Genomic DNA, 23,922 nt, shown 5'->3' on the forward strand with positions numbered 1-23,922 from the left:
TACTTTATACTGTTGTAGAGAAGCAATTTTAAAGAGGTGAGGCCTCTAAGTAGAAGTATTGTTCTGACTCTTTGAAACCGTGGTTAAGCAAATAATATTTTATGTGGTATAAACGACCATGTGGTTATGGTTATGGTACACTACGGACAACACCAACCATAGCACTCAATGTTCTTTACACCTTGCACCCGTAGACATAGCCGGTTGGTGCTTTGCGGCGATGGCTGCTATTAGACTTAGGAGAGAGACTTATGAGAGGTATCGGACAAGCAGTCGGTGAACTTCTGCAATACTTCCATTGCATTGCTTACAATCAAGATCACTGCATCGCGGTACCATCTTCTTACATACCAACGAGGAATTTTTCGGCGGACAAAGAAGTAGGCGAAAAGATGTAGTGAGCTTTCTGATGGGTGAATCGAAGCTAAATCAAGTTTCAGGTTACCAGACCACGATAGCATACGTCAAGCGGAGCTGGCTGTCATCAAAGTAGCGACAGATATGCTGCGACGAAGTACAGGCTCCTTCAGAAATGTGCGCATTCACATCGATAGCCGGGCGGCTTTAATCGCTTTGAGCTTGTTAACAGGGTGCCCAGAATTAGCAAAGGAGTGCATGACCTCATTAACAGTATTTTATAGCATTTTCCATATTAGACTTTTATAGATGTCTGGTCACAGCGGAATAGATGGAAATTTCAAAGCCAGTGAGCGTACTAGGAAAGGCAACCTTACTCCAATATCAATAAGAGGTCCTCTGAACGAACTACTTGCACTTATCAAAGCCAATCTCATCGCAATTGTATGTGGTCTGATTGAACACTGTCTACATACGCGATATGTATGCTTGGAAAGCGAGGTGGAGTTTTCTTGCCACTTTCTCGTTCATTGCCCGGGTTTTGGCAGACTTTTATTGAAATATCGAAGTAAACACAACTTTTTAGAATCCAGAAAAGCGGAATTGATATTGATTGGCTAATAATAAATTGTTTGTATGCTCAAAACGTTTCGTCCATCTATGAGATGATGCACTTGAAGGAGTTTTTGAGTAACACAAAGGACAAATATCTGTCGAAGTGAGATTAATCGATTATTGGAGCAATTCTACGACCCAACTTAATATAACCTTCGATCATTAGCTACATGTATGGTAATAAATCTTTTGTTTTGACGCTTGGATTTGAGAAAATTTTAAGAAGGAAGTGTTCCAACATCTTTCGAAACGAATCACGAATTTTAAAATACATTAAAATCTAAAGATATACGTTATTATATTTATTTATTAAACAAAATACCTCCTCACAAAAATATTACAAGGAAAAGTGCTTTGATTTCGCTAAAGTCTTCAATAACAGTACCTTACTACTGATGAAGCATTAGCTAATGAATTATTCGTAACAAGAATTGCGACCCAACTATCTCATAACATTGGACAGACATGTCACATAATATTTCATTATGGCTTAGTTTAAAATTAATTTTTTATATTTTTGAAACAGAAAGGATCGGCCCTAAAAGCCACTAACTTTCCTTCCATTTAGGTGCTGGCTACAGTCCAGTCAACAAACGTACATATAAATGCTTTCAAGTGAATTGGTTGTCTTTAAATTTCCGTTGCAAATGTAAACAAACATAACTCATATCAAAATACTCAACCTACATGCCAAATCAGAAAAGCAAAACTTAAGAAAGTTTAGTCAAACTTTCATAGTCAAACAAAAGCAATAAACGAAATAGCGAAAAGTTCACATATACGAGTAAGTAAGTATATGCATAGACTGCAGTCTTGCCATACACACACACGAAACTTGTAAGTGCTGCACGGCAACTTTATCAAAACAAAACTTTCGACTGCTTAGTTTGCTGCTGTCCGATCCGTATGCAGAGTGAAATTTCAAATTCTTAAATGTCATAATTTCAGTCAGTGCGCGCAAATGTATTCATGCTGCTGTAGAACTTACTCAACGAGGCCAGCGCGTTGTCCTTTCGCACCGTAATAGACGAGGTACGAAGGCGTAGCGGCGAATATTAGCCAAAGCTAGACTAAGTAAACGAAATTCAGTCAACTTTAAGCTGTGCGACAGCTTAAGCTGCTTAAAGACTTTGAAGTGAACAAATCGCAAAGAAAAAATATAGCGAAGACTCCCTAAGATCAACTTGTAAATATGTAAGTAGATGGGAATAGCTTCCAACTGCAAGCAAAGATTGCCAGCGATAAGAAGTGGTTAGGGCAGTGTTGCACTCCGCAGCGCCATTAAGTGTTTATTAAACTTCTAGGACCCTCTTCATTTAAATTTTCACAGACACACCTATACAGACAGGCACACACCCACACAGAGTGAAACCTTACGAATAATTTACAGTCAGTATACACTGCGTATACTTAACCTTAATTGATAAGGTGAAGTTAAATTGTATGTTGGTGAAAGTTTTAATGCCGCTGAGCACCGGCAATGCTCTGTGGCGCAATGTTTGAAATTGTTGCACATTGTGGCAAGTGCAGGAGACAATAAGCGGCAGGTTGGCGGCGGGCAGCCTGTGTGCGGGCGTTTTGGAAAATAGCTATGTATGCAGTGGTTGCTGGTAGCTGCTTCACATGCAGCTGCAATTTGAGGTGTTAAAATGTATGCCAAAGTTATAAGCGCTTGACGTTTTTGCCAGTCAAAATTATACTGTGTGGAGCTTGATCTACAAGGTCTTTGTATATTAACATGAAGTATAACTAAAATGCTTGATAATGTACATTGGGACAAGTTCAGATAGGTTGTGTGTCAGTGGAAGTGCTTAACTCGTTGGATTGAGGATCAAATCCACCTGATCAAATTTCAATTTTATTGGCTTCAGTTGAAATCATGATAAAATGTGACATTAAAAAATCAATCAATTTGCTGTAGCGAAATCTGGTTGATATCGACGAACTGCTTCACGTACACATCTCAAAATCACCAATTAGTATTACTTATTAATTGTTTGTCACCATGGAACGATTTCTTAGGAATCATAGCAAGAAAATTATGAGGTTTATCAAAGCTTTTTCAGCTACGGCTCGTTTCTGGAGCGCCTTTCGATAAAATGTTTGATTGTTTCGAGATTATATGCATAAACCTCGTCTCGTTACTAGTAATTTGATGAATAAAGAGTCCTCAACTACAAGGAAAAGTACAGGACTTTTTGAATCTAGCTCCCCCTGGTGGCCATCTATATATCGACTGGTGCGTTAGAATCTGCTATCTTTATCGATTGTCCAGTGAGAATTTTAGGACATTTCATTGATTGGAAGTGAAGTTATTGCGTTTAAAGTGTAAGTATGTTTGTGTTATCCGTGCGAAAATGAGCTTGTAACAACGAGCCAACATTAAATTTTGTTTTAAAATTGGTAAAAATTTTACAGAAACGTTTCAATTGATGAAACAAGTTGATGTCGATAATTGCCTATCCCGTGGCAGAGTGCACTAGTGGTTTCAACGTTCACATCACATTTTAACAATTAAACACTACCCGTATTTACCTAATATGGCACTATGCGACTTCTTCCTTTTTGGAAAAATATATTTGTTCCAGAAAGGAAAGCGTTATGCATACGTAGAGGCCTTTCAAAAGGCTTGCGCAGGCATTCTGGCGCTATACCGGCCAACGAGCTAAAACACTCGTTCGACAAGCTTTTGGACCGCGCAAAAAGCTGTATTGAAGCAAAAGGAGACTACTTTGAATAAAATAAATTGATTTTGCCGAAAAAAGCCATTTGATCTTTTTTTTTTTTAAGTCCCGTTTACTTTGGAACGCTCCTTGTAGTAACTGATGCCCAGAGCATACTAAAATTATGGAGGGAACCCTTCTTCGGCCTGCTGAATGGCAGCGAAAGCATAACACCAGCAGATGGTGATGGTGAGGAAGTCCAAATAGCAATTACCCGTCTCAACAACAACAAAGCAGCCAGGGTCGATGGATGGCGGGCTATTCAAATGCGGCGATGAAGAACTGATAAGGAGCATGCATCAGCTTATTTGTAGAATATGGTCGGTCGAAAGTATGCTCGGCGCTAAGAATTTTGGTGGGCTCTGCCCAACCCACAAAAGGGGAGACCACATATTCTGCGCTAACTACCGTGGGATAAACCTCCTCAATATCACATATAAGGTTCTATATAGCGTACTGTGTGATAAATTAAAACTTTACGTCAACAAACTGATTGGACCTTTTGGCTTGGCTCCCACGTCACTGTTGACAGCCATAACTTGGAAGTTGTAGATAATTTCTGACGGGTCGACGTTAAGAGTTTTCGAAAAACGGGTTCTGTGGTGAATAATTATGGTTCTTCATGCATTGGCCACGGCGAATATCGCATTCGATGGAACGATGAGCTGGACGAGATATAATGGTGATATAGTAACTGATTCCCAGAGCATACTAAAAGTACAGAGAGAACACTCTCCGGCCTGCTGAATAGCAGTGAAAGCATTACACCGGGAGATGATGAACCCCAGTCAATGACGATGGAGCAGACGTTCCATTGTTCCACATGCTCAGCCTCAACAACCGCGCCGTTAGTTTTACTATCTCCAGAATAGATAGGGAAGCGAAGTAAATGGGTCTGGTAGTGAACGAGTACAAGACGAAATATCTTCTGTCAGCAAACAAGCGGTCGTCGCATTCGCGACTGGGCTCCCACTTCACTGTTGACAGTCATAGCTTCGAAGTCGTAGATAACTTCGTAATATCTTGAAAACAATATGAACAGCAACAACAATGTTAGCCTCGAAATCCAACGCAGAATCACTCTTGCCGACAAGTGCTACTTCGGCCTAAGTAGGTAATTGAGAAGTAAAACCTTTCTCAACGAACAAACACAAAATCACTATCAGCATTGCTAGTATCACCCTAATCGTTTGGCTGACAGCAATTTACCAACCATTAATCGGTTTTAAAGAAATTTTTAGAAAAAAAGAAACATAAAAAAATAAATACTATTAAATACCATTTTTTACCTAAATTTTTAACGATAAATCTCTATCAAGGATCAGTGTTTATAGATGTAAACTAACAATGCTGTGCGCAAGCTGACTGAAAAAATACAACTTTTTCAATATTTTCAATGCAAAGAACATAACTTCGCTTTGAAATGTTGGAAAATACACGGGTTACAAAATTGAAAATATATTATTATGTCTTTATTAGAGTGTTAATCAAACATTACATTATCTCCGAATCAAATCGCAAAGTTTATTAAGTAAGACATTAATAATACCTTTTAGTTATTAAAAATTAGATCAATTTCATAAAATATATAAAATCATTTGGCCTTTAGTGACATGCGCATTAGGCATTCCACTGTGGGGCGTATCATCATTTGCGTTGATTTCAAAGTTTCATTCACAGATATGCCGACCCAATTTCTGCCATATGCTGTATCAAGAGGTCTACAAATATGCACATAAATCTCAAATACACGTGGTACAAGCTAACGGTGTTGCACTTACCTATAGGCACATTCTATTAACAACCGGCCGACGAAGTAAGTATAAGCACAATCATTATCATTATCATAGGTGGTGAAGTTCATACCCACGTGGATTCTCAAGATATCGCCAGCAGTGCCTTCATAAGTACCCAATATTTTAAGAGGATAGCCCTCCGATTTACTGCCGACTACAAATTCCGAGTAGCGCGCATAATAACCTTCACCACTATATTTTTGCATTTCAATATGGAGCTCATGCTGACAACTGCTGGTGAAGGCATGTAGTTTTTCCAAACCAATCCAAAAATCTTTATCCAGCACCCCGAAACCGTTCTTATACTCCCGCCAATCTCTATAAAAGTCCCCGGCATTACTGACACGTCGTTGTATAACTAACCAACCACCGTAGTCCACCTCTTCGTTACAGTATACGGCAAACGGTGTGACACTAAACTTTTCGAATGTTATATTGTAAACACCACTTTTGAAGCTCTCAGCTGCTGCCTCCAAGCAACTTGAAGGCACCGACTTTCGAACACTGAAATTTTACCTAAAATAGTATGAATAATCTTGACTAATTACAGATTGCAATACCTCAGCTGTTCCTCAATCGATTGCAGTCTGGTTTCAATGAGAGCTATTTGTGTCCAAATATCATCTTCTCGCTTACGCGCAGCTTGCAATTCTTCAAGGAACTTTTTAAAGACATCTATTTGCACATCAAAAGTGCAGTCACAAATCGCGGTTGAATCTAGCACTTCACCGTAAACGTTCTTAATGGGAAACCACAATAAGTAATGTAGTAACAGGAACAATATATAGAGGAGCATTGTAATTCATGCGACGTGCTCTAAGCGACTGTTTCGTTTAAGCTAAGCTGGCGTGCTCACAGCTTCTTAATATTATCACATGGGCGGGTATTACCTAGATCTGTGATAACCTCCGAACTTCGTTGTTATCAATTCCCGCTCACAGCAAACCAGAAACATTTTTGTGAAGCTCAGATCGTTGCTCTCAATAAGCGATATGTGTGAATATACGAGTTAGTTGGAGTAAATAGAAGTAGTGTATAATATATAGTTTCCCATACGCTTATATTCTTCAAGGGTAAAACCTATAAGCTTAAATGGAAAATATTCAACTTGAGGTAAATTCTGAATGAATTTATTCTGAAGACTGCTACGCGAAACCTTTCACATTTTGAAATATTTACAAGTATGAACAGATGCAATATTTTGCAAGTATAGCACACTTTCTGAAAGACTAGAGTGTGGAAGAAAGTATAATAAATTTCTGTAAAATTTTTCGTAAATAATTATATTGGAGCCCTGTTGGAATCAATTCTTTAAACTAGCTGACTTAACGTTCAGTTTAATTCAAAAACTGTTTATACACTCGAGTTAACACGTCTAACTATGTAAAGAAAATATGTATATTCTATTGAACTAGATAGGTCAAATATTGACTTTCATCAAATTATGCCTGCAAACAATTTCGAGACCTGCGTATTATATTTCTTGATTCGAGAACAAAAACAAATTTTAATCGAAAATCGCTTCAAGTAGTTCTTATCGCCATTTGGATTGCTGAAATTCGCGAGATGGTATCAAATAAGAGCCAAAAGGTCGCAGTAGCGTATATTAAAAATGTTTTTGATTATAAGTTTAAATTTGAAATACAAACACTATCAGCAATTAAATTAGTAATATTTATGTTTTTAGCAAGAGCAGCAGCTTATTAATTATGCGTTATAATGTCGAAAAATAACAAAACTTTGCTGCTAAAAAATACAAACTGTATTAAATCGCTTTGTAAATGTATTTGCGGTGAAATTTAAATTGTTGCCACTTAGCACATTGACTGCTAATTTGTTGTTGCGGTCTAACATTGCGCTGGTCCAGCCAGCGTTGTTAGTGCTTGGTGTAAGTTTTTACCTTATCGTGTGTAAAATCACTAATTACAATCCATTTTACCGCATAATATATGTGTGAGTCAGTATACATGGGTGATTTTTTAAGAGCTTGATAACTTTTTAAAAAAAAAAAAACGCATAAAATTTGCAAAATCTCATCGGTTCTTTATTTGAAACGTTAGATTGGTTCATGACATTTTTGAAGATAATTTCATTTAAATGTTGACCGCGGCTGCGTCTTAGGTGGTCCATTCGGAAAGTCCAATTTTGGGCAACTTTTTCGAGCATTTCGGCCGGAATAGCCCGAATTTCTTCGGAAATGTTGTCTTCCAAAGCTGGAATAGTTGCTGGCTTATTTCTGTAGACTTTAGACTTGACGTAGCCCCACAAAAAATAGTCTAAAGGCGTTAAATCGCATGATCTTGGTGGCCAACTTACGGGTCCATTTCTTGAGATGAATTGTTGTCCGAAGTTTTCCCTCAAAATGGCCATAGAATCGCGAGCTGTGTGGCATGTAGCGCCATCTTGTTGAAACCACATGTCAACCAAGTTCAGTTCTTCCATTTTTGGCAACAAAAAGTTTGTTAGCATCGAACGATAGCGATCGCCATTCACCGTAACGTTGCGTCCAACAGCATCTTTGAAAAAATACGGTCCAATGATTCCACCAGCGTACAAACCACACCAAACAGTGCATTTTTCGGGATGCATGGGCAGTTCTTGAACGGCTTCTGGTTGCTCTTCACCCCAAATGCGGCAATTTTGCTTATTTACGTAGCCATTCAACCAGAAATGAGCCTCATCGCTGAACAAAATTTGTCGATAAACACATTTCGAACCGAACACTGATTTTGGTAATAAAATTCAATGATTTGCAAGCGTTGCTCGTTAGTAAGTCTATTCATGATGAAATGTCAAAGCATACTGAGCATCTTTCTCTTTGACACCATGTCTGAAATCCCACGTGATCTGTCAAATACTAATGCATGAAAATCCTAACCTCAAAAAAATCACCCGTTACAAGGTGCGTTCCAAAGAACAGGACTTTCTGAATCTAGCGCACCCTGGTTGCGCCATCTATATGTCGACAGGTGCGTTAGAATCTGCTGTCTTTATCGATTGTTCTGTGCGAACTTCATGACATTTCATTGATTGGAAGTGAAGTTATTGCATTTTAAGTGTCAGTATGTTTGTGTTATCGGTGCGAAAATGAGCTTCGAACAAAGAGACAACATTAAATTTTGTTTTAAAATTGGTAAAACTTTTACCGAAACGTTTCAATTGATGAAACAAGTTTATGGCGATGATTGCCTATCCCGTAGAAGAGTGCACGAGTGGTTTCAACGTTTTCAAAGTGGTCGTGAGGACATACTTGTAAATGGCGATCAACATGTGGTCCAATTAAAATCCGTGATCATCGGAAACTCCAGCGAAACTGTGCATGAATTCATCAAAAATCAATCGAAATCATCATTGAAATTCATGGAAATGGAATTGAACATCTCCAAAACATCGATTTATCGCATTTTAACTGAACATTTGGGCTTATGAAAGGTGTGTGCACGGTTTGTTCCGCACAAATTGACTAACGATCAAAAATTGTTCAAAATCCAACTTTCGAAGGGCGATTATTTGACCTAAAATCACATTTTAGCCATTAACTTCTCACCGTGTTCAACTGACATGGCATCATGAGACTTTTTCTTTTTCGGAAAATGCATTTGCCCATGAAAGGAGAGCGTTCTGCAGACGTAGAGGCCATTCAAAAGGCTTGGACCGGCAACACTCGTTCGACATGCTTTTGGACCGTGCAAAAAGCTGTATTGAAGCAGAGGGAGACTATTTTGAATAATATAAACTGATTTTGCCGAAAAGTCCTGTTTACTTTGGAACGCACCTTGTAAGTTCTCAAACATCTCTTTTGCGACTTCTACTCGAAGTTCTTAGTACAAATGATTTTTGATATGACTTTTGTATGAACCTAGCATTGGAGCGCTTTGTATCCATAATTTTAAAAATAATGTGTTGATGCGATTTTTAAAAGACTACACTGTAGTCTAAAGAGTATAGGTTCTCAAAATTTGGGCTTCTAGACTAGAATACCTCCGTAGGAAATATTGAGATCCTCTGCTTTGTCTATAATCCCAACAAAGCAACCTTAACAGCGGTGGATGGGCGACTTGGATGAGACAAATTTTCAATGACTTCACGACAAAAGATTGTATCAATCTAGGAAAAAACATTTATCGATCGAGCGCAAAATTTAAATGGAACACTACGAGTCAATTTCAATCAGCACATAAGTTTTTATATAAGATGATGATGAGACGAGCTCTTAAGTCCCTTGATCTGAAATAATTTAAGGTCGATGTCATTTGGAATATGGTTAAGCATTAAAATAACGGTAGCTAGAACAATTGGAGTGGTAAATTCAAGAGCTTCAAAACATATGCGCAGCTGAACTACGTAGCTGGGATATCAAGCGTGTTTCGCATTTGCGGAGTACTCTGCGGTTCCCTTAATTTTGGCGCCTAAATTAACCACTGCTCTCAAGTCAACTGCCTTGATGTTCATACATACATATATATGCAATACGACGCATTAAACCGGTTTATGCAGTTGTTGTTAGTATATTGTGTCTATACTTGCAACAAACTGCTGCATGCACACGTACGTGACCGTTTTGGAATAAAGTCACGTAAAATGATTTTTGGCAAGTGAAAGGGAAAATGCACACACAAGCGATACAAGCTGGATGTGCGTGTGTGCCGTATGCATGTGTATGTGTGTGAAGAGCAGCCAGCAACGTAAAACTTGCAGGTTGCAACTTGCAATAGTAAGCATGACAGGGATTTTCATTGCTTTGCAAACGCAGCACGCTCACCAGAGTACATAAGTGCAAGGACACACACACACACGCTCGCACACACAAACCAACCGGAATGATTAACAAATGTCTGTATGTATTCGCAAACATAAAAGCGATATGCAAGCCAAAATTACAAACAGCTGGCGGATAAGCCGGCAAGCGGGGTGAAGGGGATTAGCTAAAAAACAAAGTTAATGAAGAAAATGGTGATGATTGTGGTGTGGTGCGGTGGTTGCGGAGGTGTACACTTAGCGGGGGTGTAGAAAAGCTTTAAAGCGCGGTTAGTGGGTGTGAGTGTGTGCGAGGGCATGTTAAGCGGGACGCGACAACGCTTGCAAGCTGGAGGTTACTTGCCATTTTTAGTGGCAGGAAGAATAGTTAACAGTAATTTCATGCTGCTGCGTGCAACAGAAGAGGGCAAAGCCAGAAAATAAATGAATTAAAGTAAAGTCGGGAAACAAAGTGTATGAAAATGAAAAAAAGCAAATGAAAGAAACGTGGCGAAGGTGAGAGAGGGTGTAAACATGTACGAAAATATTTATTCTGTGTCGCACGCAACACATGTTGCACCATTTGTATGCGCAGTGCGCTTATGTACGTAATTTGTTGCCGTTGATGTAAGACACCCACACAATCGTAAGCAAGTGTATGCCCAAGCAGACGCACACGTGATGACAACAATATTACGATTCAAGGCAAACTGCTGCATACATGCATCATTAGACTTGCCGAAATCGGTGGTCCATACACAGGCACACATGCACATTAGGGTGTCCTTTATTTGTTAAATTTCGCTAAACAGTTTGCATCATACAAAAATATATTTCGAGACCCTATACAGTGTTTATATAAACGATCAGCATAAAGAGCTGGGTCCATTTGGTCATATCCGTCTGTATATACGCGAATTAGCTTGTCAGTTTTGGGGATATCGGTTTGAAATTTTACACACGTCCTTTACTTATCAAAATGCTGCACATATGTCGGAACTGTTTATATCGGACGAATATAGCACTTAGCTTTCATACAAACTGAATGGTCAAACTTAAGTCTTTGTATAGAAAACTTTTTTATTTAAAAAGGTATTTCCACAAAATTTTTTAAAAATTATTATATCAAGCATTGCTATAATCTGCAAAGAAATTGTTCTTATCGGATGACTATAGCATATAGCTACCATACAAACTAAACGGTTCAACTCAAGTCCTTGTATGGAAAACTTTTTTATTTGTCGAGGTATCTTCACAAAATTTTGCATACATTATTAGTCAAAGCAATGCTACATTCTCCGAACATATTGTTTAAATCGGATCACTATAGCGTGCAGCTGCCATACAAACTCTTCGATCAAAATCCTTCTGATCTATAAAAAATGCAACTGTGAAGGGTATTATAAGCCGAGGCGTTAATAATTTTTTCTATAAAAACATTGCGTTATAAGTTATACACATTAAGGATATTTATCAAATCACTGAGCATTTATGCAAGTATATATCCTATAAATTCTGTGTTACTCACACGCCATGGTGTACTGTAAATAAGCTCAATACATTTGATGTTTAAATTTAACTGCGTATAACTTTTAATTGAGTGGATTTTTGGCAAAAAGCAATATGAGCTCCTTTGTACAGCTGAAAATTTTGTACAAGAGTATCATTTATGCAAAGTTTTTTTCAAGGTAAAATATCAAAAATATTAAGTAAATATAAATATATGGAGAAAGAATTATGATTTAAAGAGTTTTTTTTACATTAAAAATTGTTTTAGGGCAAAAACTCAAACTAAAGGGTGCCTTTGTCAAAAAAAAAACATCACTTGAACAATAACAGACACCCTAATGTACATTCACCTACGCGTGCATACTTGCATTAAACGGAAAGGCATGCAGCAATCATAGTCGGATGTGATTATTTTGTTGTTGGTGCATTTTAACTAACGCTTTGTTTGCGCAATGCTGTTGCACCATTTAAGGCACCTTACAGATAAATACAGAGGAAAAACTTTGCTCACAGCAATGAAGCTGGAACGGTAATTAGTACTTACTTAAACCGAATACTAACGAAAGCAACAAAGAAGTGCGGATGCTCAATTCCATGCCGGCACTGTGAGCACTTTTAAATTACATACAAAAATAATAAGGTGATTAAGCTTTGCAAATGTTTCCTGAAGCTTATTGCTCAAAATTGGAGCATGAACCCGTGAAGCGCCGGTTGTTGGTCACACACGTGACGCGCGTGGGGACAGCGACCGAGTTCATTCCCGACTTTAGTGAATTCAATTCAGTTTTCTTGTCTTAACTTATTTAAATGCAGGATTTTTGGAGAACGAAAGAAAAATAAATTTGACGTGCGATATTACTCAAGTCTGCAAACTTTGTTTTCCTTCCCTTAATTTCTCACTAGCATTGCGTACCGCCGCCGCCATATGTGCATGACATTCTGTAAATTGTTAAATGGAATTCGGTGAAAACAAAATATGAAGTAGCAAACAAGTAAGTAGAGAATAGTGAGCGCTAACGGAACTCGAGATCCGAGTTGCCATATTGCCACTTAATTTTACCTCTGCTGCTGCATTTCTCTTCCTTCCCCTCCACCGTATATTTGTATAAAATTTTCACTTTATATATATCTATATATTGTGTGTGTGTGTGTGTAAACGAAAATACTACTATTACAACAAAAGTATTTCTCTGCACGCGAAGCCTTCAACGAGCACGGCCACTCAATGGCATTAAAGTCGTGAGTACTGCGTGGAATACTAATGAAAAGGAGAGCGAAATAATGTAGGAGCCTCTGTGGAAAATGAAAGCATAAGCGTATTAAATTGAAGAGATTAAAGCAGTTTTGCTAATTTTCTTGGTATTTTTCATTGTAAGCTACAGAAATGCTGTTTATGATTCGAAAGGTATAGCTAAAGCAATCGCAGAATACATAACGGTTGTTAAGTGTGCATCGTGTAAGTAGCTAAGAGCTGCTAAAAGACGATAACAGGATCTTATTGGCTCTGGAAGAAAGGGCGCTGACTTTAAAAAGCGCATAATGTGCTTCAATCTTTAACTGATAATTGTTGTGGAATTTGACACTTTTTCCTTTCAATTGTTTTCAAGCGCATTCCTCTTACTATAATAACTACTCTAACTATTAGAGCAAAATTCTGACGGAACCTTCAAATCTACTAACAATAACTAACACCAACCATATAACGGTGTTTTTTTAAGCTATTAAGTAAAGTGCGATAACTTTCTAAAAAAATTGGCGATTTTTGTAAATATTTTGTAATAAATTTTTCCTCAATATTGGCACAATACGAAAGCTAACTCAATTTAATTCGTTAAAACAAGAAAAAAATTTGGCTTTGCTCGCACTAACTATAATAGAAACTATAATACCCTTCACAGTTTCATTTCTTACAGCATAAAATGTTATAATAAGCTCTTTTTCTTGATTTTGATTAGTGAGTTTGTATCACAGCTTTATTCTATAACAGTGTGATCTGAGCGATATGTTCGTAGACTGTAGAGTTACCCAAAGCAAATATCCTTACCAAATGGCGTAAGGATATCTACTCAAATAAAAAAGTTTTCCATATAAAGACTTAATTTTGATGGATCAGTTTGTATGGCAGCTATATGTTAGAGCAGTCCGATCAAAATTATTTCTTGCGACTATAGTACTACTTTTAGAAATAATACCTACAAAATTTAGTGAAAATATCTCGTCAACTACAGCAGTTGTTCATACAAAGACATCATTTTGTTCGTTCAGTACGTATAGCAGCTACAACAGGGCAAAACAACAATAGAAATTTTGAAAGACATTGCACATACATATGTTAGTTATGAAGCTAATGTACCGTAGCAATGATTTTAGGTATATGTACTCAGTTATGAGGATTCGGTATATAATGTAGAAACTGTAGCTTATTTATCAACCACCTGGATTCAGAATTATTTAGATTTCCGAACAATAGTGATTTGCAGCAGAAGCATGTACTAAATTTTGATAAAACAAATATTCTATTCTTATTGTAAATAAACCGAAAATAAATAAGTAAATATTGAAGCATAGACTTTATGCGCAAACACCATTTTCGTGACGTTATCAAAAGCATTATCGCTCGCTAGAGTACGGAATTAACTTTGCTCCTATTACACGCCTGTGGCGTTGTGTGGTGTTTAATTTTGTTAAAATATGCTACCACTTTGAAAATATATATTTTACATATAGCATATATATTTATGTATTACTAGACAGTAGGAAGTGTGTCTTAAATAAACGATTTATAAATATCCGCCTAAGCTTCCCCAAGGTAACGTACATGGTACAACCGCCTTTCAAGTACATTACCCCGCCTTCCTGTTTCGTCACTAAATATACCATTATATTTGCCTAAACGCTGCTGGTGACACTAGGAGAAAATAAACAGTTTGCCGCGTTGAAAATTATGCTGGGGAAGGGCTAAGGTAAATACGGCAGTATTAAAGTAGCTTTAGAACAAAAGACTTGGCATATTGATAACATGATTAATAGTGAAAGTCTTGATACTTTAGCAAACGCAACGTTAAGTGAGATGAGAGGAGTGTAAAGGTGTGTGTTGGCCTCACAGAGAGGTAGAGTAGGTGTTATCAGGGATCCGCTAGACTTAAAGTTTACGTAAACTTCTTAAAAGGAGAGCTGCCGACATTTAAAATATTTTTTAATATTCTTAATTTATCCATTGTTTTAGTGAAAGGTTTACGTAAATTTCATCTTCAAAAATCGCAAAAATTGCCTTGCTTGTGCTGAAATATTATTCGTCGTGCTGTCGAAACGCAACTGTCGCAACAAAATTCAGGCACATTCATAATAAGTAGCCGCGCTTGAGGCGAAAATACTGCCGCACAATGAACTGCGGACTTCCGCCGATAAATGCCGCAGAAGAGAGCACGCATTGGGAAAGCGAGAGCGAGAGCGTACGAGTTACGAGGACGAATTGAGCGAAGGACATGAACCTGAGTGCGCAAGGTAAGCGAGTCGCTCAAATTCATTTTACTGTTCATTCTTGTGACGGCGAAAAAGAGACAAATTAAAGCTTTCGTCCGAGCGCTCTATAGCGCTCACATGACTGCAGCGAAGTCTGCGCCAGGAAAGGAGAATTGTTGGTAGCACCTTTTTACGAAAGAAAGTTGTGAGTAGCGTACGTACACTGTACATTGTACTCTAATGTGACAAGTTAATGCCCAAAAACCTAGATTGGTATTAGACTTACACATAGTCTATATACTGGAAGCAATTACATTGGCATGTCTACAGTAGCAACGTTGGCACTACAACATGGCTTATTATGATTTTGGAGCAAAACAATCAAGCACCAATTGCGCCTTTGAAGTATTACTTCCGCAGAAAGGAAAACTAACTCGCCTTTTCTTATCAACTTTAGTGACTACTAAGGTGAAGCCGTGAACATTTTTTTTTTGGACTCAACAGTATGGCTTGTTGCTTTTGAGTTTTGCTTTTACATCGCCTTTTGGTGTCGCTGTTTATTTTAAGTTTCGGTATCCAGCTTTTGGCGTTTTCCATTAGCATCGGGTTTGTTTTGCTTTCTTCTGTCACAGTAAGACAGCCACACAATGGAAACTCATACTTTCAATATTTTCTTCTTCTTACTTTTACGCACATACTTTTAGTCGTACGCAGCTGTATTTGGTCAGCGCCGATAGCAGCATGTAAACATTCGCACGTTAGGTAGACATGCTTGTTTTGCGTGCTGCTAAGAGCCAGAGCCAGGTAAAGCCTTGTCAAAGTGCTGTTTTTCTTGTTTGCTTTTCGTGCGTTCGGCTGCGGGTGTACGTGCGCGTGGCTACGTTTTTTTATGTGTGCATTGTGTGTGTGACGTCGTAAATGCAACACTGCTTGGCTGGCAGATGAAGACTGCTTTCACTTTTTCATTTGCTCGCTGCTTTCAGTTTAACTGCGATTTGGTTTTTTGTACCATGAAGTAGCTTTGGCGGTTGATGCCGAGGAAAGCTGGGCTTTTATGGCAACACGAACTTTTCGAGGAGATTCATTGATTTAAGCAGTTGCTGAAATTTAAGAGCAGCTTTTCTGTTAAAGTTATACGTCAAGTATACTGAACTTTCATGCAAGTGCCTGAAATAAATTCTGTGTTGCTCATACGTCATGATGTACTATGTGAGTGGAGTATATTAGATTCGTAATTTAAACTGTGTATAACTTTTTTTTATTCGGTAGGGTCATAAACATCCATTTGATATTTAAAATAAAAAAAAACTATACCTTCGGTTGTTATAATCCCTTTAGAAATTCAAAAGATTTCCTAAAGAACTTGATTTTGACCCGTCAGTTTGTATGGCAGCTATATGATATAGTGATCCGATCACAACAATTTCTTCGGAGACAAGACTGATGCCTTAGGAAATAGTCCATGCTAAATTTCGTTAAGCTATCTCCTGTGAATAAATAGTTTTCCATACAAGAACTTGGTTCCGTTCGTTCAATTTGTATGGCAGCTATATGATATAGTGATTCGATCATGACAATTTTTTCGCAGGTAAGCCTGATGCCTTGGGCAAAAATCCATGCTGCATATCTCGAAAATATATACTCAAATGATAAAGTTTTCCATACAAGAACTTAATTCTGATCTTTGAGTTTGTATGACAGCTATATGATATAGTGATCAGATATCGGTGGTTTTAACAAATGAGCAACTTATTGAACTGAAAATGAGATGTGCAAAATTTCGAATCGATATCTCAAAAACTGAAGAACTAGTTCGCGTACTTGCATACTAAAAGCTTGGCAAACAACAGATCAGTAATTTGCAAACTCAATACATTGTTTCTTATATTAAAAGCGTGTATTGACCATATGCTTGCTGATGAACTACTTCCATAATTCCTACGGCAGTCTTTAAATTTCTTACTAAAACCATACAGATAATTTATTGCTTAATAATTGCCTCTTTAGATCTATTGTGAATGCGCTGACTGGTTGCTGCTCACTTCTTGCCAGCATAACGCCACAAACAAATCAGCTTAGCATTGAACAGTTGCAACAAGCAAATCCTCAAAAAATCCCACTCAACTAGGCATTTGCGTCAACTTTGTCCAATTTGCACAGCTTGTAATCAAACTAAAAATCATTTGTACCTCTCAACATAAACATGCAACAAAGCGCCACAATCAACCGCATGAACGCTGTTGAAAATGAAAACGAAATCAAAAACGTAAGTGAGCGCAAAAACATTTCCGAAAAATCAAGTTAAGGCGATTACGTGGGACAGTGAACGCAGGTGCTGTCGAGGAACAATGTTAAGCTCGACCACGCTCATGCCACAAATGCTGTGTAATGCGAAGAAAGCGACTGATGTTCTGCGACTGTGAAGATACTAGCTGAGGGCTTCGAACAACACACAAAACGGTAGAGAGTAGATAAAGTAGTGAGTGAGTGAATAGCAATGTCAAAGGGAGAACAGCATACTGGTAAGAAGTTGGTGAGTGGTAGGCTGGTGCCGGTGGCGCATGCAAATGAATCTTCTTTACGCAATATTCAAAAACATTGGCCATAAAAAGCAGTTCATAATTTGATAAGTTCCGATTGTGTACGCTCTAATAGTGTGTAAATGCGCCAATTTGCCAAAATAACATAAACGCTAGCTAGAAGAATGTGAGCTCAAATATAGTCTGTGTTAATGCCACGAAATTGCTGGCATTCGTGCTGGTGTGCGTCAAATAACAACATAACAACAATCCACAGAGTTAAATGAAGTATGCTGCTATAAGTAGAATATTAAAAAAAAATCCGCAAGTTGTTGAGTGCAAAAAACTAAAAGCCGCGGAGAAATTCTTTTATATAATGATTTAACAAGCACAATGAAATTAGAATGAATTCGGCTGGCTTGGCTGCGCAACAACTACAAAGCGCCGTTTGAAGGCTTTTTGTTAAAGCGTTTCTACTGCCATGTGCCGCTAAATTTTTGGCGCTAGTAATGCTATCAAAGTAAAATTTATGACGCCCTGTCGGCGGAAATTTTTTTTTTTTTTGGCATAAGGGCACTCCTAGCAAGACAGCTGAATTGCAGCATCTTTACATACCGAACGACGATGTTTTGACCAGAGCTCCGAGCTATGAGTGCCAACGAAAAGACTTAGAAACGAAGAGTTCGGTTGATAAAAGATAATACGAGAAAATATATATGTTTATATATACATATTGTTATATTTGTTTAATATAGCTAGGCTTTCGCTAGAAATTCGGTTCAACTTTCTTTAAAGAGAAAATGCTTCAAATGAAATATACTAAAAACAAAAAAAAAAAATTTTTTAACTTCGGTTGCTCCGAAGCTATAACACCCTTCACAAATAAGAAAAACTCTTTACAAGAACTTTGATCGGTAAGTATGTATGACAGCTATATCCTATATTGAACCGATCTGAACATTTTTTTCGAGATGCGTACCTGCTCTATTCGTCATATGAAAAAGTTTTCCATATAAGCACTTGAATCCGTTCGTTCAGTTTGTGTGACAGCAGTATGCTATAGTGAACCGATCTGAACAATTTTTTCGCAGATAGCACCATTGCCATAGCCAATTCTGCATGCCAGTTTTTATAAAAATTTAGAGTCAAATGAAAAAGTTTTCCCTACAAGCACCTGATTCTGATCGTTCGGTTTGTATGACAGCTATACGATATGCTGATGCGATCTTAATCATTTCTTCGCAGATTTCATTACTGTTTTAGGCAATAATTTACGCCAAATTTCGTGAAAATATCTCTTCAAATAAAAAAGTGTCCCATACAAACACTCGATTTCGGTCGTTTAGTTTGTATGGCAGTCTAATGTTATAGCAGTCCGATATCGGCCGCTCCGGTGAATGAATGGCTTCTTTGGAGAAAAGGGATGGGTACAAAATTTGAGATTGATATCTCATAAAGTGAGGGACTAATTTGCCAGAAGGTCTCCGCTTACTAAAATTGTACCTATGTAGGGTATAAAACTATATATTTTGCAATAACTGATACTCTTAATTCTGCTTATTCGATACCACTTGAAAGGCAGCATCTTGTTCATTCTTTTCGCACTTGACAACGATTACTTTTTCTAAGATCTAATGCCATGGCAATCTGTTCCAAGTGTCTACAATTATTTGTGGTGACCAATTCATTCCATGGAAGCGATCCGATAAATAGTAAACTAATATTTAAAATAAAGAAGAGCAAACGTTTCCTGAAAACAGTAAACACATAATTGTATAACATAAAGATTTGTGTTGCGGTTATCGAAGCAAAGCAAGCAAATTAAATATTCCTGCAGGGTATTCCATTATTGTTATACAAGCTAATGTTGAACCTCTTTGTGTGCGTGTTCTGTGGTGTTAAGCTGTTTACGTACATTTCATTAACTTGCGTTAAGCTAAAAATAAACAACACTGGAAAAATTGCTGGAGCTTGTGATATATTCGCGCTGGTTTGGAGTACTTACATATGGGCTCTTTCCAAGGCCGTAGGGGTAAGGACTCATGTTTTATCAACTTAGTGATTCAGGAGTAGTTGCGAAATCATTCCGCCGTGGGGACTTCATAGAGTACTCCGATATTCGCAGCGCAAATTTATATCCGATATCCATAAATGCATCCCGTTTAATTTTGGGGTATCCTTTAAACCTGTTGAGTACATTTTAATTGCATGCATGTGGCAGTCGCAGTTTTTCCGGGGATGTTGCTTCAGTTGAGCGCTACTTCCTTTTATTATTTTGATGTACTGTAAACACCAACTAAAGGAAGTATGAGAACTTTTGACTTACAAACACATACCACATGTTATTATGTTGAATTTTTCATTTTCTTTCTGTCTCTCTCAATAGCTTTTTTATCGATTTTTTATGTCTAACATGAGTTTTTCTTTAGCAGTTCTTGTGCTATTGAGATCCTTCATTTAGCAAATACCTAAGATAATATTCCACTTTAGCTTCCGTCGCCGTGTATAGGTTTTATACTCATCATTTTTTAATCTCTTTAGCTCTCTTCAGGGTGCTTCTTTGCTTTGCTTGTGTTTGTTCGTGCAAATTAGGTAGACCGTAGTCTGTTGCTAATAGCTCACAACAGCTTGATGGGCTATACGAAGCATTTTCAATAAAAGTGCTTTTATGCACAGCCATTAGAGCTCAAGTTGAAGAACGAATAATCAGAGGCGCAGAGAGGTTAAACTCATAACTCGACATGTTTACATAATTAAATATGTCTATTGCAGTCATAATTGTTTTTATGTAATTTGAACGTTAATGAGATAATTGTTACTAATATTCTGACATAAAAGATATGTACTTGTATGTACAAGGTGGGTTCCAAAGTAAACAGCAAACTTTTTTTTGAATCTATCGCCCCCTGGTTGCGCCATCTACATGTCGACTAGTGCGTTCGAATCTGCTATCTTTATCGATTGTCCAGTGAGTGATTTCATGACATTTCATTGATTGGAAGTGAAGCTATTGCCTTGTAAGTGTCAGTATGTTTGTGTTATCGGTGCGAAAATGAGCTTCGAACAAAGAGTCAACATTAAATTTTGTTTTAAAATTGTTTGGTAGTGAACGAGAACAAGACGAAATATCTCCCGTCATCAAACAAACAGTCGTCGCATTAGCGGCTGTGCTCCCACTTCACTGTTGACAGTCATAGCTTCGAAGTCGTATATAACTTCGTAATATCTTGGAACCAGTATTAACACCAACAACAATGTCAGCCTCGAAATCCAACGCAGAATCACTCTTGCCGACAAGTGCTACTTCGAACTAAGTAGGCAATTGAGAAGTAAAACCCTCTCCAAAAACCAAATCATTATTCCCGTTCTGCTGTATGATGAGTCGACGTTACAAGTTTTCGAGAGAAAGCCTCTTGCGCTTTAGCCACGGTGAATACAGCATTCGATAGAAAGTTCAGATGTATGACATATACGAAGGCATTGACATCGTTCAACGCATTAAGAGACAGCGGCTGCGCTAGACGACTGGCACACTCTTGTTAACTCAGCTATAGCTGACAGCAATACACTAACCTTTAATCGGTTTTAAAGAAATTTTGAGAAAGATAAGGAAACATTTAAAACTCTCCACCAAGATGTAAACTAACAATGCTGTGCGCAAGCTGACTCAAAAAATATAACTATTTCATTATTTCCAATGCAAAGAATATAACTTCGCTTTGAAATGTTGGAAATTACACCGTGGTACTAAATTGAATATATTATTATGTCTTTATTAGAGTGTTAATCAAACATTACATTATCTCCGAATCAAATCGCAAAGTTGACTAAGTAAAACATTAATAATACATTTAATTATTAAAAAATAAATCCTTTTCATAAAATATATAAAATCATTTGGTCTTCAGAGACATGCGCCTTAGGCATTCCACTGTGGGGCGTATCATCATTTGCGTTGATTTCAAAGTTTCATTCACAGATATGCCGCCCCAATTGCCGCCGTATGCTGTATTAAGATGACTACAAATATGCACATAAATCTCAAATGAACGTGGCACAAGCTAAAGGTGTTGCACTTACCTATAGGCACATTTTGTAAACCACCAGCCGCCTTTGTAAAGAACAGCACAATTATTAAGGGAATAGTTGTCATTATCCTGATCACGAGTGGTGAACTTCGCACCCTCGTGATATGTCAAGCTATCGCCAGCAGTGCCTTCATAAGTACCCAATATTTTAAGAGGATAGCCCTCCGATTCACCTCCGACTACAAATTCCGAGTAGCGCGCATAATTACTTTTACCACTATATCTCTGCATTTCTATATAAAGCTCATGCTGACAACTACTGGTGAACGCATGTAGTTTTTCCAAACCAATCCAATAATTTTCATCCAGCACCCCGAAACCGTTCTTATACTCCAGCCAACCTCTATTAAAGTCCACGGCATCACTGACACGTCGTTGTATAACTAACCAACCACCTTTGTCAACATCTTCGTTACAGTATACGGCAAAGGGTGTGTCACTAAACTTTTCCAATGTTATATTGTAAACACCACTTTTGAAGCTCTCAGCTGCTGCTTCCAAGCAACTTGAAGGCACCGACTTTCGAACACTGAAATTGTACCTAAATAGTACGAATAATCTTTACAAATAATATATTGCAGTACCTCAGCTGTTCCTCTACCGATTGCAGTTTGGTTTCAATGAGAGATATTTGTGTCCAAATATCATCTTCTCGCTCACGCGCAGCTTGCAATTCTTCAAGGAACTTTTTAAAGACATCTATTTGCACATCAAAAGTGCAGTCATAACTCGTGCTTGAATCTAGATCTTCACCGCAAACGTTCTTAATGGGAAACCACAATGAATAATGTAGTAACAGGAACAATATAAAGCGGAGCATTTCAATTTCTGCGACGTGCTCTGAGCGACTGTTTTGTTAAAGCTAACTTGGCGTGCTCACAACTCTTCAATATTATCAATATAACCATAATAATTAGCTTGTATATGGCATAAAGCAAGTACCTGGCTTACAGTGTGATATAAGATTAAATTTTTATTTATAATTCAGCAAACAATTCTGATAATGGGGTATTACCTAGAACTGTGATAACCTCTGAACTTTTTTGTTATCAATTCCCGCTCACAACAAATCAAACACATTTTTGTGAAGCTCCGGTCGTTGCTCTCAATAAGCGATATGTGTGAATATACCAGTAAGTTGGAGTAAACAGCAGCAACATATAAGGGCAATTCAGAATCTGGTGCAAATGGTCTTGCATCTTTGCAATTGCAAATTAGCGAGCATATTTCTGCTTTTACACTAACAAAATGTTTAGCGATGCACCTGCTACACCCTTGCGAATAAGCAACACTAAAACGCCATTGTATTATTTACAACACTGATTTGCAAATTATCAGCTACTGTCAAAAATAAATACATCGTAAAAAAAAGACAACAAATGCAGAATTTTTGTAAACTTTGTAAATTAAAAATCAAGAAATTTGTGTTATGTGCCGCATAAAAATATTTCTTATATTCAATGTCCATAATTTCTTCAGCAACTTTATCAAATAAAGCGTGAGTTACTTTTTCTCTAAAACTTTTTTTCGGCATATTTTCCAATCGGTGCGAAATTGTTGTTTACAAACAATGTTTTTCTTCACCGACCAGCTGTGAATTAATGGTCTTTGCAAGGGTTGCACAGAAAGCACAAAAAAGACGTCCATTGTTGATGGTAAATATTTGCAATTGCATAATTTTGGAATCTCAGGTGCATAAGTTTCTGAATTGCCCTATAGTATATAGTTTCCCACACGATTATATTCCTCAAGGGTAAACGGAAAATATTCAACTCGAGGTGAATTTTGAATGAATTTAACCTGAAGACTGCTGCGCGAAACTTTTTGCATTTTGATATATTTACAAGTATAAACAGTTGCCACATTTTACAAGTATAGCACACTTACTGAAAGACTAGAGAGTGTATTAATTTTCATCAAATTATACTTGCAAACAATTTCGAGGCCTGCGTATTATATTTCTTGATTTGAGAACAAAAACAAATTTTACTATTCCGAAATCGCTTCAAGTAGTTCTAATCGCCATATGGATTGCTGAAATTCGCGAGATGGTGTCAAATAAGAGCCAAAAGGTCGCAGCAGCGTATATGAAAAATGTTTTTGATTATGAGTTTAA

The 23,922-nt window shown here is 37.5% G+C and overlaps 2 protein-coding genes across 2 annotated transcripts; both read right to left on the bottom strand.

Annotated features, from left to right (window-relative positions):
• Positions 1–5,137: 5,137 nt before the first annotated feature.
• LOC125776609 (ficolin-1-like) lies at positions 5,138–6,357 on the bottom strand. Its single transcript, XM_049449809.1, has 3 exons — positions 6,052–6,357; positions 5,477–5,995; positions 5,138–5,416 (listed from the first exon to the last, which is right to left on the bottom strand). The coding sequence occupies exons 1-3, from the start codon at positions 6,285–6,287 to the stop codon at positions 5,290–5,292; spliced, it is 882 nt and encodes a 293-aa protein (XP_049305766.1). The 5' UTR covers positions 6,288–6,357; the 3' UTR covers positions 5,138–5,289.
• LOC125776607 (ficolin-1-like) lies at positions 5,138–22,683 on the bottom strand. The gene is made up of 4 exons (XM_049449806.1): positions 22,391–22,683; positions 21,799–22,335; positions 21,568–21,738; positions 5,138–5,244 (listed from the first exon to the last, which is right to left on the bottom strand). Exons 1-3 carry the CDS (start codon positions 22,624–22,626, stop codon positions 21,612–21,614), a joined length of 900 nt encoding a protein of 299 aa, XP_049305763.1. The 5' UTR covers positions 22,627–22,683; the 3' UTR covers positions 5,138–5,244; positions 21,568–21,611.
• Between the last annotated feature and the right edge of the window lie 1,239 nt (positions 22,684–23,922).

This window comes from Bactrocera dorsalis, chromosome 2 (genome assembly GCF_023373825.1).
Source record: "Bactrocera dorsalis isolate Fly_Bdor chromosome 2, ASM2337382v1, whole genome shotgun sequence".
NCBI lineage: Eukaryota > Metazoa > Arthropoda > Insecta > Diptera > Tephritidae > Bactrocera > Bactrocera dorsalis.